The sequence below is a fragment of the Miscanthus floridulus genome, chromosome 8 (genome assembly GCF_019320115.1).
Source record: "Miscanthus floridulus cultivar M001 chromosome 8, ASM1932011v1, whole genome shotgun sequence".
NCBI classification, from domain to species: domain Eukaryota; kingdom Viridiplantae; phylum Streptophyta; class Magnoliopsida; order Poales; family Poaceae; genus Miscanthus; species Miscanthus floridulus.
In genome coordinates this window covers 83,035,239-83,054,205 of record NC_089587.1, presented here as the reverse complement: position 1 = coordinate 83,054,205, position 18,967 = coordinate 83,035,239, and the positions used below count along the sequence as shown (strand labels likewise).

Below are 18,967 nucleotides of genomic sequence, written 5' to 3'. Positions count from 1 at the left end.
ATTGGAGAAAAGTAAAAAACAAATATTTTGGCTAAATAATTCCATACTTTTGTCACGTAAATTTCAAAGCGCTTGATGGATAATTGACAAAGTTTATATTTCGGATACAAATAATTGTCCATACATAACTAATGATAAATAAGATAACAAAGTCCATCATTCTAATAGAAATAGTTGTCCATAGATAACTAGAGAATAGTGACTAATACATAATTCTAGTTCCAAGCTAGAGAAAGAGCGGTGGCCAAGTCATCACATAATTTGTCCATAGTAGGAGCATTCGGTGCATTAGTAGAGCCATTTGATCTAGCCACATATTCTAGGTACCTTTCTGGAATCTCTGGAACATAATTTGGATCACGGTCGCACCGAGCGAAGTCCAAGTCTTCACCGCCATGCTCATGAATGAAGTTGTGAAGGACCATAGTAGCCACAACAATCATTTTTTGCTTGAACATCGGGTAGGACGCCATTTTATATAGAATCTGCCATTTCATTTTTAGCACTCCAAATGATCGCTCAATAACATTGCGGATGGATGAGTGAACACGATTGAACCTTTCTTTAGGAGTCTTTGGTTCCATTTCTCTATGCCACTCCGGCATATGATACCTCTCACCTTTATAAGGACAAAGGTATCCTGAACGATTAGGATATCCCACATCGACAACATAATATTTGCCTATAATTATTAGAAACAAAATATCATATCACATTTGTAAGCATTTGATCAAACAATAAAGTGCATGGTCATATTTTTAATACCTTTTGGAGGGTGTGGAAAAAAGCTCTCGTCCACTCTAATTGCATTGTACAGGACACTAGTATCATGCATAGAGCCTGGCTGTCCCGTCGACACATAAGTGAACCTCATATCAAAGTCACAACTTGCTAGAACATTTTGAGTAGGTATACCAGACTTTCCATTATATCTTACTTGATCGTCAGGTGGCAACGAAACTCGGATATGAGTACCATCTAGAGCACCAATGCAATCTTTAAAATGTGGATATGCTCTACGGTCATCTCTTATCCTCCTGTGAACAGTTCGGAAGTTGGGGTCCTTTGGTCTAATAAAATCTCTAGACATATCCATGAAAGCATTCAGTGCCTCATCCAATTTCCTATGAATAGTTTCACCCGAGTGCTTGAACTGGTTTTGTGCTTTTCTATTAGATTCATTTCCAGATAACACAAATAAGAACATTGCCAATATCTCCTGAGTGTTTATACGTAGGGATGGTTTCAGACCATACCTTCCAACCAATAAATCATGAAGGTCGTAGAACATCTGTGTGCTCATCCGAAGCTGCGAATGACATTCTCCCGATGTGTTCAGCGTCTGTAGCAACCAGCCCATACCACTAAGGAGTGTTGTCCTAGGTGGATTTTTGTCAAAATATAATTCAACATAAGCTGCAACAAGTTTAGCACCAGCCAATACAAGATTTCAAAATGCCATGCTCTCATTGTCAGAGGTATCAGTTTCTTCATCACTCTGCATAGAGATAAAAAAAAGGCCATGCAGGATGCCAATTAGAGACAAAACAGCAACACAGAGAAAAAAGGACATACATAGAGAAAAAAGGACGTACATGCACCAATACATAGATAAATAATGGTCAAAATAATAATACATAGATAAATAATGGTTCAAATAGCAATATATGGTTCCAGGTGCACAAATAATAGCATACAGGTGCACAAATAATAGCATACAGGTTGCCAAAAAACTAACTTCCATATTTGTCATTGTGCCTCTTCCTAAGCCAATTGAGCCTAATTTCTCTAGTAGGCAAGGTCATAAACATTTCTCTGTGTTCCTTCTTCACAAACAGCTGGGTGGCAATGTCATGCTCATCTGAACCATACGCCGCACCACAGTCCTTCACATGCTCCATTATTTCCGTGATGGTGATCCCTTCTTGCTTCTTTGCTGTAAATGAACTTGAACAGTCAGATATCTTCGAAATTGCTTCAACCATTAGAAGAGCTGTGCTTGACTTTGCCTTTTTCCTATCCACAGCAGCAACACGAGGTTTTTTATTTGGAAACGCACTTGGAGTGACTTCCTGAACCTCCTCATCCCCCTCCTTGTTGGCATCAAATGGGTCACCTTGGGCATTATTCTCTCCATCAACATATTCACTGTCGTCTACATCAAAAGGTTGCTCTTGGCTAGTAGGGATAATAGGATTGTCACTAAAAGGGTTCCAATGATCTGCTTCCTCATTTGTAATATTTCTAAACATTTCCCTAAGCAAATCCTCATTTTGGATAGGCTTTTTCCTGAACTTGCCACACCCTGAAATATCCTGCAAAAAAAAACAAAAACATTAGTACATATATCATTACATCAGTACATAAAGCCATACAAAATTATTGATATGTTGATAGCACTCACATTTTTTGCTTTCTTCCACCACTCAGCCTCCATGTCAATTGTTTGGGTCGCATTGTTCCAACCAGTACATGTTTGCCTCCTCTTCAACTTTAGCCAAATGGTCCAATCAACCTTTAATTTATCCCACTTGTTCTTAATTTGAGTCTTTGATAATGAGATACCAGTCATTTGCAAAAACCTAGATGAGACCTCAGTATAACCTACAGAGTTCAAATGAGTATTTGGGCGATTGCCTCTACTAACTTGTTCAGCCATCAACTCGCAGGCTAATTGCAAATGTGCATCATTCCAGTTCATTTGATCACCCTAACCATGATATTGCAATAGTATGTTCAAGCACTCAAGACAATCTATTGAATTTTGCTAGCACTGTCGCACAAATACTATCTATTCAAGGCATCATGAAGCTCATTTTGAAGTTTTACAGCAAGGAGCAATACCTGTTCATCTTTCTTCTTCGCTGGTAGTGGTCATTTGCGTGAAGCACATGCCAGAGGGCGTTGGTCGACCGTGGCTTGTGGGGCGGCCTGCCCTGATCGGCCAGCAGCTGGTCCTGGACGGCCACCACCCGTGCCGACCTAGACGGAGGCCACCGACGGCACCGCCGGAGGAGGCCGTGCCAGCCCCACCCTAGGCGCCGGCGAGCTTCCTCGACCCACGGACATGCCGACAGCAGCTTCATGTGAAGTTGTGGGAGGGAAGACGGAGGAGATTTAGGGGTAAGAAAAGAGAGGATCCAGTTTAGGATCAATGGATCTATCTTCTCCATCCATCACCTGGCTGGATGTCTTGCCATGGCGGCCAGAATGCGCGGCGGCGGTGCTAGGGTTTGGGGAGGATGGGCTAGAGCCTAGAGGAGAGAGGCGACGGGAGTAGAGGATGAGGGCGTCGGGTGGGGGCGATGGGAGGAAACAGGAATAGAACGAAATGGTATTTGCGTAACAAGTGGCAATTGCGGGTAATTACCTCCAACTCCACGAGGACATACGAAACGCTGGTTCGTAGAGTACCCTCTGAGGAGCTCTGAAAAAAACATGGAGTTGGACCAAAACTCCATCTTTTTTTGGGAGCAGAGTTTATGGAGTTAGACCTGTTTGGCAGGAAAGTTTGGGAGCAGAGCTACAAAAGGTGGAGCAGAGCAGTCCCAAACAGGCCCTAAGTATGGAGCGTGAGGGAGCGAGAGCAATGGGGGAGCGAGAAGTAGGGCATGTGAGAGTGCGTTGGGAGCGGTGCCAAAGGGTCCGTTAGTCCTTCCACAACGTGTGGCTTAAGTGGTGCCTAATATATAGAGAGAAAGATGAAGTATCACTCAACACACTACAACTACCGATGCCTACACTGGAAAAATGGTAGCGGCGCAAGTAGTTGCACCGGTGCTATCTTTGTTTTTCTAATGGAGGGAAGAGATAGATATAGAGAGAGAGAGAGAGAGAGAGAGAGAGAGAGAGAGAGAGAGAGAGAGAGTCTGTACTACAAGAAGGAACGAGACGGAAGGAAGACGATGAATGAGTGTTGTCTTTGGTTTCTTAATTAATATCATGTCATGTGGGTTCGGTAGTGATGCCAGGTCCCTCACCAGTCACCACACTATGGCTATTGTATCTCATTTTAGTTGGGCTAGCGTCTTCGTAGGATGCTGTACCTCGTGCTTTGTAAGGATGATTATCTCGGTAATCTGTAGGTAGAATTGTTGTTACTAAAGGTTCAAGTACAAGAAAGAAATATGTCTCCCGGTTCTTACAACACATTTTATAGGGATGTAGAACTCCTCCAAATTCAGCTGTAGGAAGAACGTTTTTCATTCTGATATGGAGTAAACAGTACATATATGTAATAATATATATCTAATCTACCTGAATTACAAATGTGTTGGGTATGTTTTTTCTGTTTAGATCATAATAAACATATTTAAAAGGACAACCTCCAAATATGCACATCTAGTGGTGGAGCTTGTTAGAAGTATCAGAAGGGGCTAGTCTCTATAATCGAGTGCTAATCATGAATGAATAGTAGAAATACTATTTAGCAGAGGGGAAATTGCATTGGGCAGGGGGTGCCGTATTTCAACTTGGCCTTAACCAAGCTCCGCCCCTTGCACGTGAGTCCAATTTTCAACCTCGAACTCTGATACCGGATAATGAACACCCTTGGTGTCGGGTTCATAAATCCAGGGTCCCTAATGGGTTCGCTTCCCAGCAAAAGCTCGGCCCAGCAGACGACATTACAAACGACGCGCAACTCCTAGGACGGCCTAGATACCTAACGATAGGCTGGAAGAGCGATCCAGTCTCTGACCAGAAGGCCTAGCCAAGAAGGGGATGACGCTCGCTTTCGACTCTGACCCACTTTTCTGACTAGATGGCCTGGCCAAGAAGGGGATGACGCTCGCTTCCGACTCCGACCCGCTTTTCTGATCGGAAGGCCTAGCCAAGGAGGGGACGACGCTCGCTTCCGACTCCGACCCGCTTCTCTAACCGGGAATACACTGAACCTATGCTTACGGCTCTTCTCCGATTGACGTGGTCGGAGACGACCAACTGGGGCCGCCCGCTCGGTGAGGACCCAAGAAATCAGGCGGAGCAGATAAGGTAAGGCACTTAAGTCAACTGCAATATCAAGGACCGTACCCTACACACCTGCAGGACAGTACTGTTAGGCCATGCCAGAAGGGTACTTTGTAGCATTCCAGACATGTTAGAACATAAATAGTGTTATAGGCACCAAAATTTGTTCTACAGTATGGTAGGCGCCGACATTTACCATACCAGAAGAACACGATGGAGCCTGCCACATGCATCTGGGCGTCAACAGTATTGTGGCCACTGACAAACTGTCTTCTATCCAATAGTGTGGGAAACAAGACTAGGGAACACTCTCTTTCTCTCTCTCTCTCTCTCTCTCTAAACTTATAAGACCATCCCCTTCACCTATAAAAGGGGATGCGCTATCTCCCAACAGAGGACGGTTCATTCCAACTCTCTCCGCTAAGTTTTAGACATTCTAAGTGCTCGAATAGCTCCATGGCTCTAGAGCTCTAAAGCTACATAGAGCATACGTTCAAATACTTAATGCACGTTGGAGCTCCCATCACTCTTGGTCCTTTGGTTCAGACTTCGACTAGACCTTCGACCCCCCCTTCTTATTCCCACTCGTTTATAACCCCACATCAAACTTCGAGCACCTAGGCTCAGGAATAAAGTCACCGACCGACTCAAACTGGACGTAGGGCACTTTGCCAGAACCACTATAAACCCTATGTCATTGAGTGCTACGCCACATCCGATCACAACGTATGGCAAAACTATAAATATTTATGTGTTGGTCACTTTTCGCACCGACAGTTGGCGTCGTCCGTGGGGAGGACGTCGTACGTTCACGCTTTTGGTCATCGGATGGCCCACCTTTCCGCCATCTTCATCATGACGGGCTCAGGCGATACGACTTGCTTCTGCTCATTGGAGTTTCCCACACTTCCACATGTTGGGATGTGGGTTCCTCCTGTGTTCGAGCCGTCCCAGACCTTCCTCTTTGGAAGCCTAGATTTCATTGCTGACTAGCTCGGCGTTCTTCGCCTTCACGGGGAGGCACTTGTCTCGGCACCCGTCGGAGGAGGAGCGCCCTCCGTCGACTTTGGGCCACCCAGTGACCTCAATGAAGAGACACCTGTGCTACGCTTTGGGCCCACGCTGGGCTCAAACCCCACTGTGAGTAACGTATATATTATTCCTTACTCGCTATTTAATATCTTTCACTGACTCTCTGGAGGGACCCCGTTGTCCTCACCGCAACCTTCGGGAAATTGGTTCCCCTATGGCCTCGCGTCCCATGCGGACGCATACGTGTCGGGGCTCCGAAAGATGCTAACGCCGCCCCCTCCAACATCTAAATTCATGGGGATGGCAGGCTACGCTCCTGCCTCATTCCACAACCTCATGGATGATGAGGTTGAAAGCGACGGCTCTAGCATCGGCGACATCGTGGCAGCTAGCCACCCTTTGTCATGGGTGTGCGCTATGGTGGACGCTCTAGGACAGCCATTGGTGGTAGCAGAGTCCCTATAGATTCACACCCCTCCGGACCCTCATGCGGAGGCCCTCGTGTGTGCGCAGGAGCACAGCGAGGAGCTATGACAAAGGCGGTAGAGCCAGCTGCCACCTGCGCCAGCGCGCTCGGCGCAGCATGCTGCACCACGCGTGTGTAACCTGATGAGCGGTGCCTGGGGTGGCACCCCCTAGGTCCATCACAACATCAAGTACGGAGGAAACGATCCCCCACAGTTCGCTCGGGCTGGCCAGAACATCGCCGCCATGGTGATGCTTCTACGCGGCCTTCCCGAGCATATTGACCCCTAGAAGTAGGCGGTCCATCGGAACCTCTGGGCGCTGGTGGAAACTGCCGCCATTCAATAGCTGGAGAGCTCCACGTCATGACACCAACTCATGGCCTCTCTCCCCATCGGGGGAATGGGGGTGCACCAGTCAAACCACTCCATCCGCTCACCGCTACAGTCATCGGCGTGTGGATCAGGAGGCCACAGCTGCACCATAGCTTGACTCGGCACCCGCTCCACACCGATCATCTGTGCGCGAATGGCTCGGGCTGAACTGAGACGCTCGCAGCCTCATCAACAATCAGCGTCAGGCCCGGCGTGATGATGACATCCATCAAGGGGTGGTGAGAGTAGGCGGCATGGGCCTCGCCCGGACCATCGAGGGGAGCAGGGAAACGTACCCTAGGCATGGTCACCGACCAGACGACCAGAGTCCTAGCTCGAATGGCCCGGGACCACGGGCCTTTGGCCGTCGCATCCCGAGAGCGACGTTCCCATAGTGCTTCCGACCACCAACCAACATCACCAAATACACCAGGGAAACGAATCCTAGTATATGGCTCAAAGACTTCTGGCTCGCCTGCCGAGCCGGAGGGGTGGATGATGACCACTTCATCATTCAATACCTCCCCATCTGTGTGGCGAAACATGTTCGAGCATGGCTCAAATTCCTCCTGCTTGATAGCATCCACGACTGGGCGGATCTCTAGAGAATCTTCATTGGGAATTTCTAGGAGATATATGTCCATCCTCGGAATTCTTGGGACCTCAAGAGTTGCCAGCAGGAGCCCAATGAGTCCCTAGGGGATTACATCCATAGGTTCTCAAAATGATGTAACTCCCTTCCTGATGTCATTCACCCAGACATCATCAGCGTGTTCCTCTCTAGGACAACCTACGAGTCCTTGATCCACAAGCTCAACTATCTAAAGCCCCGGACCACCTGCGACCTGCTTGACATCGCCACGAACCACGCCTCTAGCGAGGAGGTGGTCGAAGCGATCTTTAGTGGAGGCTGGGACAAGGGCAAGTCCAAGTGTGAGGATCATGATGAGGGCCCCTCCATGCAAAGGGGTAAAAAGAACAAGAAGGATTAGCGCCGACTGACCAACTCTGCTTTGGTCACCGCAGCCGATCGTGCGGGCAAGCAGCCACAAAAAGGGCCAGCCTGACCACTTCGACAAGCTCATAGAGAGCCCATGCACCAACCACGCCTACCCCGTCAAACACCTCTATAAGGACTATGAACTCCTCAACCATTTTTTATGAAAGGTAGTGGACCAAAAGAAGGAAAGGGCAAGGAGGCAGCGGCCAAGAAAGGAGGCATGGCAGGCAAGGATGGGGATGGCTTTCCCGATCCCGAGGAATGCCTCGTGATCTTTGGGGATCCGATGCCATCTACTCCAAGCACTAGCACAAAGGAGGTATACCACTCCGACTGGCTAGCCAATCCTGTTCTTATTAAAAAGAAGACCAGGAAATAGAAAATGTGCGTTGATTATACTGGCCTCAACAAGGCATGCCCGAAGGACCATTTTCCTTTGCCATGCATAGACCACATAGTTGACTCCATCTCAGGATGCGAAATCCTCTCCTTTCTAGATGCCTACTCAGGCTATCACCAAATCATAATAAAAGAGTCTGACTAGCTTGCAACCTCATTCATCACCCCATATGGTTCGTACTGCTACGTAACAATGCCCTTTGGTCTGAAGAACATTGGTGCCACCTATCAACGGTGCATGTAGCAAAGCTTCGCCGACCAAATCGACCCGCTCAACCAACCTAATCAAGTCGAGCGACCAAAACCAACAATCGTCGTCTATGTAGATGACATAGTGGTCAAAACAGCTCAAGCTTGCGACCTAATCGCGAACTTGGCCGCAATGTTCGCAAACCTCCGAAGGTTCATCATCAAATTGAATCCCAAAAAATGTGTTTTTGAGGTTCCAAAGGGGAAGCTGCTTGGATACATTATGTCCGAACGCGGCATCGAGGCCAATCCCAAAAAAATCATGGCCATCTCCAACATGGGCCCAATACACAACGTCAAGGGCATACAAAGGCTCATCGGCTGTTTGGCCACCCTTAGCCAGTTCATCTCCCAGCTAGATGAACAGGGGATGCCTCTCTACAAGCTTCTCAAAAAGACAGACGCGTTCGTCTGGACTGAGGAAGCATAACAGGCTTTGGAGAGCCTCAAAACATCACTGACGTCGGCCCCAATCCTCGTCGCTCCTGAACGGGGAGAACCCTCCTCCTCTATGTCATGGCAAGCAACCGTGTGGTGAGCGCCGCCGTAGTCATCGAAAGGGAGGAGACGAGACACCACCTTATGGTCTAATGACCCATATACTTTGACGGGGAGGTACTCACCGACGCCAAGGTTTGGTACCCCTAGGTGCAGAAACTTCTATACGTCATGTTGATGGTGACCCAGAAGCTCCTACACTACTTCACCGACCATGAAGTCTTGGTCATCACTTCATACCCACTAGGAGACATCCCCTGCATCTCTATTAAGTCTCAGGCTCTCTCGGACTTTGTCACCGAATGGATGGAGGTCTAGCTCAAGACCCTAGACGTCACCCATGAGTACTGGACGATATACTTTGATAGGTCCGTAATGGCACCTAGCTCAGGGGCTGGAGTGATTCTGATCTCCCTAGATGGGAGCAGGCTCTGCTACATGATCCGCCTCCATTTTTTGGCCTCAAACAATGCCATGGAATATGAGGCCCTCATCAACGGACTACGCATCGCCATCGAGCTCGGCGCTACATGGCTATACGTGCACAGCGACTCGGAGTTGGTCGTCGACCAAGTCATGAAGGAGTCCTCTTGTAAAAGCCCCCTCATGGAAGCATATTGCTAGGAGGTGCGCAAGCTCAAGGACAAATTCCAATGGATCGAACTACATCATGTTCCCTGAAAGGACAACGATGCCACCGATTTTCTCACAAAATTGGCTGCTAGGCAGGTTCCGTCTCTAGATGGGGTCTTCATTAATGACCTTCACGAGTCATCTGCCCGCATCCTAGAAGGTCTGATCTAGACACACGCTAATGCCAATCTAGCACTCAGGGGCTCTGACCTCGGTGCCTCCATGACAATGTTGCCCGTCGATGTTGCCATGGTAGCACTCGATCAAGCTGACTAGAGAGCACCCCTACTCACGTACCTCCTCGAGGAGATTCTCCCACCAGAAAGGATTGAAGTGCGACGAATTGCTCAACACGCCAAGACATTCATCGCATTCGGTAATGAACTTTACAAGAGAAGTCCATTGGGAGTACTCATGAAGTGCGTCTCTACCAACCAAGGGAAAGAGCTCCTCCGCGAGGTCCATGCCGGAATCTATGGACAGCACGCGACACCGAGGTCACTGGTCGGAAAAGCCTTTCACCAAGGTTTTTACTAGGCCACTGCGCTGCAAGATGCAGAGGAGGTCATCCGCAGGTGTGAGGGATGCTAGTTCTATGGTCGGCGAACTCATTTGCCGGCATAGGAGCTCAAAACCATCCCCATCACCTAGCGATTCATGGTCTAGGGTCTCAACATGGTAGGACCCCTCAAAAAGGGCTCGAGCGGCTTCACTCGCCCACTCATAGTGGTGGACAAATTCACCAAGTGGATAGAGGTGAAGCCCATCATCAACATTCGTTCGGAAGAGACTGTCAAGTTCTTCCTTGACATCATCTACCGTTTTGGTGTTCCTAACTATATCATCACTAACCACAGAACTAACTTCACAGGGAAGAAGTTCCTGGACTTCTATGATGGATACGACATTAGGATTGACTGGGCCTCGGTCGGACATCCACGTACTAATGGTCAGGTTGAGCGGGTGTAACACCCTAAAAATTGTCTCTTTTGAAATAGAGTTAAAATGATTTAAGTTGTAATTTTTGTGCACATGAAATATAGAAAATAAAAATTTCATTAAATTAAAATACATCATAAGGTAGCAACATGTATGAGCATACATGCCATTGCATTTGGTTTTATTGGTTGAGTGACTTTAATTGGAAAGTCAAAATGGTTAAAAATGGCTTTGAAATAAAAGAAAAGAAAATTTGAAAATAAGAGGATTTAAAAAAATGGAAAAGTTTATTTGTGGAAACTTACCAAAATTGCTCATTTATATTTGAGAAGAAGAGTATGTTCAAAACTCTATTTGAATTTGCATTTGGTTTACATTTGAATTTGGATTTGAAAACTAGAAATAGAAAAGAATTTAATTTGGAAAAACTTCATCTTCTTCATCCAGCCCAGCACAGGCCCAAGCTTTTTCCTTTTCCACCTTTCCCGCGTTGGCCCACTAGTGGCCCAGCCGCACTCTCCCTCCCTTCTCCTTTTCTTCAGCGCCCGGCCTGCTGCCTCGCTGCGTGGCCTAGCTCCCCCCCTGCGGCCTGCTTTGGCTTCCTCACGCGCGCAAGTCACCGGCCCAGCTGGCGCCCCGGCCTGCTTCGGCTTTCACCGCGTCGCCACACATGCCCCACCGCTCCTCCCACTCACTGCGTTGTTGGCCCGCTCGTCAGCGTGCACCCGCACACGTTTTCCTTCTCCCCGCTGCAACGCTGGCCCCGCCTGTCAGCCGCCTGCATGTCAATCGCGTCTTCTTTCATTTCTTCCCCGTTCCTTTCGTTCTTTTCCCGAGCGTCTCCTTCCTTTTCTCGCCACCGCCGATGGCGCGCCCATGTATGGCAAGCCACCGCCGCCATCAAGCATGCAGGGAAGGCCACCAATCCGCCCCACTCCCCTTTCCTTCTATGCCGCAGCACCCCCGGCCTATAAAGCTCCCAACCGAGCGCCTCCCTCCATCTTTTCTCTGTTCGCCGCTCGAGCTCACCACCGCCGCCGACGAACTCCTCCTCCCGAGCGCTATTCTCATCTCCGACTATTAGGCATTTTTTCAACACTTGGAAATTCATGGGTAGATTTAATCTATTATTTAACTAAATCAAAACTTGTTTAAATCATAACTTATTCATTTTAACTCTAAAATAGCCCATTCAAGTTGTGTTTATTTCATAACGTCGAGATCTACGCGTTAATTATAGTGTTTACTACATTACTATTTCATAAAAATCATAGTTTAAATCATATCTTGATTAAAGATTATGCAACTAGGTTTTATACATAAAATATGATTTGTTTTACTTTTGTTTTATAATTTAAATATAAAATTGACTTAATTTAATCTATATTATTTATAAAATATCTTTTGTATATGAATTCATATAGTTAACATAAATGAAGCCTATAGTTTCTTTTCCACGTGTTAAGCAAATCTCTTGATAGCTGCAACTTTCCAACTGTAGCTTCGATTAGCGTCTCTTGCGACTGTGTGTTCGTATCGATGCGTAGAATCGTATTTCAATCTCTTTTACTTAATTTTTCTATGATTGGTGTACTGTTCTGATATAGATGCAACTGTATGCTATGCATGTATGTGTATGGATGTTTGTGTGGTGTTCTACGATTGTCCAGTCGGTGAGATACACGTGGTGATCCAAGAAGAAAAAGAAAGACATCGAAGAATAAAGCTTACCAAAGGATCGGTGTGTAAGGCAAGTATAGCATGGGACATCCTTGTTACCTATTCACATTTAAACACTTAATTCATATTGCATGTGCCTACCTTGTTACCATTAAGGATATCCTAGATATTTGATATCTTGCACCTTGAAACCTTTGGGATATTGCATTGGGTAGTTTTGCTAGTGCTTAATCAAAACCATGATCTTGTAACTTGACTAATGATATATGCAATAAACATTAAAACATGACTTTTTAGTAACATGGAAATAGAGGGCTGGAGTGTTTATATGCTTCAGATTCCTCTCCCTAAGGACTTATCTATAAGCGATCATCCAGGACTTATAGTACAGCTGTGAGGGCCATATGGCTCTGGCTTTAGCTCAGTATGAGGATCTTTTCTAGCTTGTTAGTGGTTACCTTTGAGGCGCAGGGTATATTTCCTTTGCTGCTGGGAAGTGTGTACCGTGCTGCGATACCCACGCTTGCCACTCCTAGAGATGGGCCACATACGCCTGGCGGCCCTACCTTGTTAGACGAATTCTTTGAAAGGCTTCATAGTGAACCCTGCCGACCTTTCTTGGAAGTGGGTCAAGAGGATAGCTACCTCGGGCGAAAGGGTAAATCACAACTCACAGTGAACGTGTACAAACTCTGTAGAGTATAAAATTGTTATAACAGCTGTGCTCACGGACACGAGCGGCCTTGGACCCTTATGGAATAGAGATGATCACTAGTGGATGATGATGCTAATAATTAATCATTTATGCTATACATTATTCATGTTTACTTGATCATGAGTTTATGGGCTTATGGATAAACTTGTTGCCAACTAATTGCTAAAAAGATGATCTATTAAAGCTAATCGCAGTTAAACCAGTGTCAGCCCTTTTGAGCCTCATGAACCCCATGATATAATTGTTAAGTACGACATGTACTTACGCTTGTTTTACTTTTCTATACATTGGATAAAAATCCTAGATGGGTACCAGATTGCTGGTTTGGAGAAGTTAGGCTTGTGGTCAACCAGTCAGTCATCCCTGTGGATTTGGAGTCTTCGCTAGAAGATCAGAGTCAACTTTCCGCTGTCTTTACTCTGAGGTTATTTTCCTTTTTACTAATATGTTATGTAATAAGTATTGTCTCTTGATATTACCCTGATTTGTGGCTATATGTGAGATTTGACTTCCTGGGCTCACATATAGTGTGTATCTGGTTTTGTCTTTAAAACCGGGTGCTACAAAGTGGTATCAGAGAAATGCTGACTGTAGGACGCAAGCCTAGATAGAACTGGACATTTTAGCATGCTTTTATCTTTGCTTAGTTCTTGTTTTCTCTCCAACCTTGGTATTTGCTAAAATTTATGCTCACTTCCGCCTCTGTCTGTTATGAAAACTTTGTCTCTATTCTCAATCCTCTATCTTTGTCTATATAGATGGAACGTAATGAGATAACTACCAACATCAGAGATCAGGAGGACCAAGCTATGTTGCCCTTAACTGTATTCGGCAAGGAGAAGCTTGTAGCTATGCAACAACAAGCACCAGAAGGAGTGACTCAACCTAGGAGTTTTCAACAGTGCTTGCCACAAAGTCAAACCAACATACCAAAGGGACCAGTGAAGGGACAAGTAACAGAAGCTTGGAAGAATATAAAGTCCAATGAAGATATTGGAAGAATGGCATATGAATGCCAGGATCACCCACAGCTAAAACAAGAACAGAAGGTCCAGAAGAAATAGGAGCAAGGAAGTAAAGCAAAGAAAAACTACATCCAAGGAAGATTGAATAATGTGGATATGACGACCACTCATGGAGCTAAGGAGGTTGTGTATGGTATCATTCAAGTAAACTCAGCTTCTGCCACAGTGCTGTTTGATCCTAGAGCTTCACATTCATTTATCTCTAGTGCATACGTAAAGGAACATAAGATAATTATACTTTCAATGAGGAGACCAGTGATAGTTAAGACCCCAGAAGAAGAAATGAAGGCAAACCACAAATGCCCAAGAGTTAGTCTTAACATCAAAGGGGTGAAATTTGAAGCAAATCTTATTGTATTAGAGTTAGTGGACATTGATGTCATTCTTGGAATAGGATGGCTATCTGTTTGTAAAGGAGTGATCAAGTATGCCCAGCGTTCGGTGCTTCTAACCACACCATCAGGAGAAAGAATTGAGTATGAAGGTATTCAGCCTGTACCTGAGGATAATGTGGATAAGAAGAGAAAGGAGACCTCACCAGAGTTAGAGTTAGGAAGAAATCAACATTTGAGTTCTATTACATTGTCACATCCAGCTCCAATCCCTAGTTAGTTAAACTCAGACTCTAAAGAATTAAAAGTTTCTCAAGCTAAGATTACTCTAGTCTTTCCACATGAGGTATGCATAGATGGGTGGACAATCACCTACACGGAGTTTCAACCCCGAAAGATCAAGCGAGCTAAAAAGTGGTCCAATCAAACAAAGATGAACTTACAGAGTCAGCAAGCTAACAATACTCTAAGCAATAATTCTATGGAGTATGACATCACAAAAGATCTAGCTAAGAGAAAGTGTTATCATTGCCAGCAGGAAGGACATTATGTTAAATCTTGCCCACAGAAGGATCAACAATTATGCCATGGAGATAGCCAGAGTTAGGTCAATACAGGACTACCACCAGCAAGTGATGGTGACACACAATACAAAGGAAGCCCATGATGAAATTGATGTAGTGGATGACGTGTCACTCCCATGCGAGAGATGTCCCTATAATCATGCCATTTTTAAGAATTAGGAATGTGTGCCCCTTTATGTAATAAAAACGATAGTATCGCAAGTTGAGTCGATAATTGAGTTGTGCATCTTTACTGTCTTGTTGAATTGTCATTATGTTTATGCGTGTTTTGCATCTTTGTAATGATTGCAATGATCTTGTTGGGTGTTCCCGCAATTTCATTTAGTTCATAGGTTTAAGGTATAAGGATTAATGAAATAAATAGTTGGGTTACGTTTTTCTTCTATTTTTCCTATCCCGTCTTTGGAGTTGCCTATCTTTATCGGTTCATATCTCTGATTTTGGATGATCAAAAATCCTGAGGAAAATTTTGAACAATAGTAGACTGCAATCACAAGAGGATGCAAGCTATACTTTGGTGTCCCCTAGTTTGTCTCATCTTAAGGGGGGTAGCCAAGTTGAAGAATTGGTAAGATGAAGTATCATACGTTCGAGTTTGCACAGTGGAAATCAGAGTGCACATCAAAAGCATGGTGGTACTCAAGGATGTAAGAGAGAACTTAGAGTTTCAATGAGTTTTGGTTAGAATTCCAAGAAAGGTGTATCCAAGACCAGTAAGATGTTGATAAACTTACCAAAGAAGCTTTTAAGTTAGTTTGGATCAAGAGACTTCAGCCAAGTGTTTGAAGGAGTCTAAGAGGTCAAAGTAAAACCTAAGTATTAGCTTTGTTAGATCAGGACGAGAGCTTTGTATCTACAATAATGCATCTTGTGAAGGTGTAGGATGTGTTCTTATATGTGTTAGTTGAACTAACAGGTTATCTGGAGTTATCCATTGCGATGCATGGAAGTACCATCTTCTTAAAGGTAAAAGTAATATATAGGAGGATCACAAGAATATATAGGATACCTTCACCAAGTTGGTCTTGAGCTTGTGATAACCTTGTTGGAATGAGATTAATTATGACTTGGAAAAGTGCTATCACTTCGAGAGGCGAAGTCATGGCCGATACCCTTAGCAACGGAGAATTGTGCTAAGAAGGTTCGAGTAACACCAAGGATTAAGAGTTGTATTCCCAGTTCGAGCAACTTCACCAAGATCATCAATGTTTTGAAGATTGGTTGTAGATCATCTTTCAGACCAAGAACATAAGAAAGCTTTGTTGAAAGATGGACATATGAGAAAAGAGAATTATGGCCTAGTGATTAGGGTTACCGGAGAGTTGTTCAAGGTACCTGTCAAAATTTTGGAATTAGTGAGGCAAATTACTTGGAGTAAGGGCACACGTACGCAAAGTAAAGTGGATCTTTATCAAGACGATGGAACTACACGAGGAAGCAAAGAAGAATCCAAGGACGGAGTATTCCCATCTCTTAGTTGACGTCTTCCAAATCTCGAGGATGAGATTCATCTTAAGGGGGTAGAATTGTAACACCCTAAAAATTGTCTCTTTTGAAATAGAGTTAAAATGATTTAAGTTGGAATTTTTGTGCACATGAAATATAGAAAATAAAAATTTCATTAAATTAAAATACATCATAAGGTAGCAACATGTATGAGCATACATGCCATTGCATTTGGTTTTATTGGTTGAGTGACTTTAATTGGAAAGTCAAAATGGTTAAAAATGGCTTTGAAATTAAAGAAAAGAAAATTTGAAAATAAGAGGATTTAAAAAAATGGAAAAGTTTATTTGTGGAAACTTACCAAAATTGCTCATTTATATTTGAGAAGAAGAGTATGTTCAAAACTCTATTTGAATTTGCATTTGGTTTAATTTGAATTTGGATTTGAAAACTAGAAATAGAAAAGAATTTAATTTGGAAAAACTTCATCTTCTTCATCCAGCCCAGCACAGGCCCGACCTTTTTCCTTTTCCACCTTTCCCGCATTGGCCCACTAGTGGCCCAGCCGCACTCTCCCTCCCTTCTCCTTTTCTTCAGCGCCTGGCCTGCTACCTCGCTGCGTGGCCCAGCTCCCCCCCCCCCCCCCGCAGCCTGCTTTGGCTTCCTTGCGCGCGCAAGTCACCGGCCCAGCTGGCGCCCCGGCCTGCTTCAGCTTTCACCGCGTCGCCACACACGCCCCACCGCTCCTCCCTCTCACTGTGTTGTTGGCCCGCTCGTCAGCGTGCACCCGCACGCGTTCTCCTTCTCCCCGCTGCAACGCTGGCCCTGCCTGTCAGCCGACCGCATGTCAGTCGCGTCTTCTTTCCTTTCTTCCTCGTTCCATTCCTTCTTTTCCCGAGCGTCTCCTTCCTTTTCTCGCCGCCGCCGATGGTGCACCCGTGTATGGCAAGCCACCGCCGCTATCAAGCATGCAGGGAAGTCCACCAATCCGCCCCACACCCCTTTCCTTCTACGCCGCAGCACCCCCGGCCTATAAAGCTCCCAACCGAGCGCCTCCCTCCATCTTTTCTCTGTTCGCCGCTCAAGCTCACCACCACCGCCGACGAACTCCTCCTCCCGAGCGCTATTCTCATCTCCGACGACTCCTAGAGCTTCGCCGTTGTCCCCCGCGACCATAGGTGCCTTCCTTTCTTGGTTTTGGTCATGATTAGATCGAATTTCATCTCACCCGTGCGCCTTTCTCTCTCTCTAGTCGCCATCGCCGTCGTCGACCCGCTTCGGAGCCCTCCCGGACGCTGTGCTCCCCTCCATACGCATCGTGGTGACCTCCTCCGTCTTCCCGTGCCCCTAGATCATCAATTGGTGCCCTAGAACGACGTAACAGTGAGCTCCAAATCGCCGTTAATGGCGCCGCCGTGGGCTCGGTACCCCGCCGCATTCCCTCGCCTCGGTAGTGGCCCCAACGTGTTCGCGCGCGCCTGTAGATCATCCCAGTAGGTTTGGTTTATTCCGGGGAGGTCTAGAACACCATCCCGGCGTCCACCGCTGAGTTCGGCTCGCCGCTGGCCATGGCGTGCTCACCGGTGACCCTGTACATCGACGCAGGACTCACCCGCCATCAGATCGGCACTAGACGGCCCAGATCCAACCATACCAGTTGGATCATAACCGGATCACCATGGACCCATAGACCCCAGCCACAGAGCCGCGTCAGCCGGTCCATTGAGCCACGTGGTGCACCGATCCAACCCCAGAGCGCCACGTGTCGGTCTGGTCAGCAACCGGGTCAAACCCCCAGTCAAAGCCATGCGTATTTTGCAGAGAAGCCCCTCGGTTTTTAGTGAATCAACCCGCACTCCGTTCTAGTTCGAATCAATTACAATTCAGCCCTGTTTTTATTCACTTTAGACCCTGTGTTTTCCAAAAATAGTATGCCTAGTCCAAAATACATTTAAATTCAGAATTTTAATTGTTTTAATTCAAAAATGAGTTCAAATATTCACAGAAATGCCACTGAACCTTATTTCATACATAACTTTTGCGTTTTAAGTCCGATTTCATCCGTTCAAATTGCATTAGGACCGTATTTACATTTTCTACGTGTTTATACAACTATTAGGCATTTTTTCAACACTTGGAAATTCATGGGTAGATTTAATCTATTATTTAACTAAAACAAAACTTGTTTAAATCATAACTTATTCGTTTTAACTCCGAAATAGTCCGTTCAAGTTGCGTTTGTTTCATAACATCGAGATCTACGCGTTAATTATAGTGTTTACTACATTACTATTTCATAAAAATCATAGTTTAAATCATATCTTGATTAAAGATTATGCAACTAGGTTTTATACATAAAATATGATTTGTTTTACTTTTATTTTATAATTTAAATATAAAATTGACTTAATTTAATCTATATTATTTATAAAATATCTTTTGTATATGAATTCATATAGTTAACATAAATGAAGCCTATAGTTTCTTTTCCACGTGTTAAGCAAATCTCTCGATAGCTGTAACTTTCCAACTGTAGCTTCGATTAGCGTGTGTTTCGCGACTGTGTGTTCGTATTGATGCGTAGAATCATATTTCAATCTCTTTTACTTAATTTTTCTATGATTGGTG

At 45.3% G+C, this 18,967-nt stretch overlaps 1 protein-coding gene and 1 pseudogene across 1 annotated transcript; both read right to left on the bottom strand.

Moving 5' to 3' along the window:
* Nucleotides 1-215: 215 nt before the first annotated feature.
* Nucleotides 216-1,444, bottom strand: LOC136469495 (uncharacterized; annotated as a pseudogene).
* A 289-nt stretch (nt 1,445-1,733) lies between these two features.
* Nucleotides 1,734-10,083, bottom strand: LOC136469494 (zinc finger CCCH domain-containing protein 43-like). Its single transcript, XM_066467668.1, has 4 exons — nt 9,916-10,083; nt 2,648-2,710; nt 2,405-2,548; nt 1,734-2,315 (listed from the first exon to the last, which is right to left on the bottom strand). The coding sequence occupies exons 1-4, from the start codon at nt 10,081-10,083 to the stop codon at nt 1,734-1,736; spliced, it is 957 nt and encodes a 318-aa protein (XP_066323765.1).
* Nucleotides 10,084-18,967: the final 8,884 nt, after the last annotated feature.

Coding starts and splice junctions, on each gene's coding strand:
- LOC136469494 (XM_066467668.1), bottom strand. CDS start 10,083: ATGGACCTCGCGGAGGAGCTCTTTCCCTTGGTTGGTAGAGACGCACTT. Junction 2,549..2,647: donor GCGAGTTGATGGCTGAACAA/GTTAGTAGAGGC, acceptor TCATTATCAAAG/ACTCAAATTAAGAACAAGTG. Junction 2,316..2,404: donor GGTGGAAGAAAGCAAAAAAT/GTGAGTGCTATC, acceptor TTTTTTTTGCAG/GATATTTCAGGGTGTGGCAA.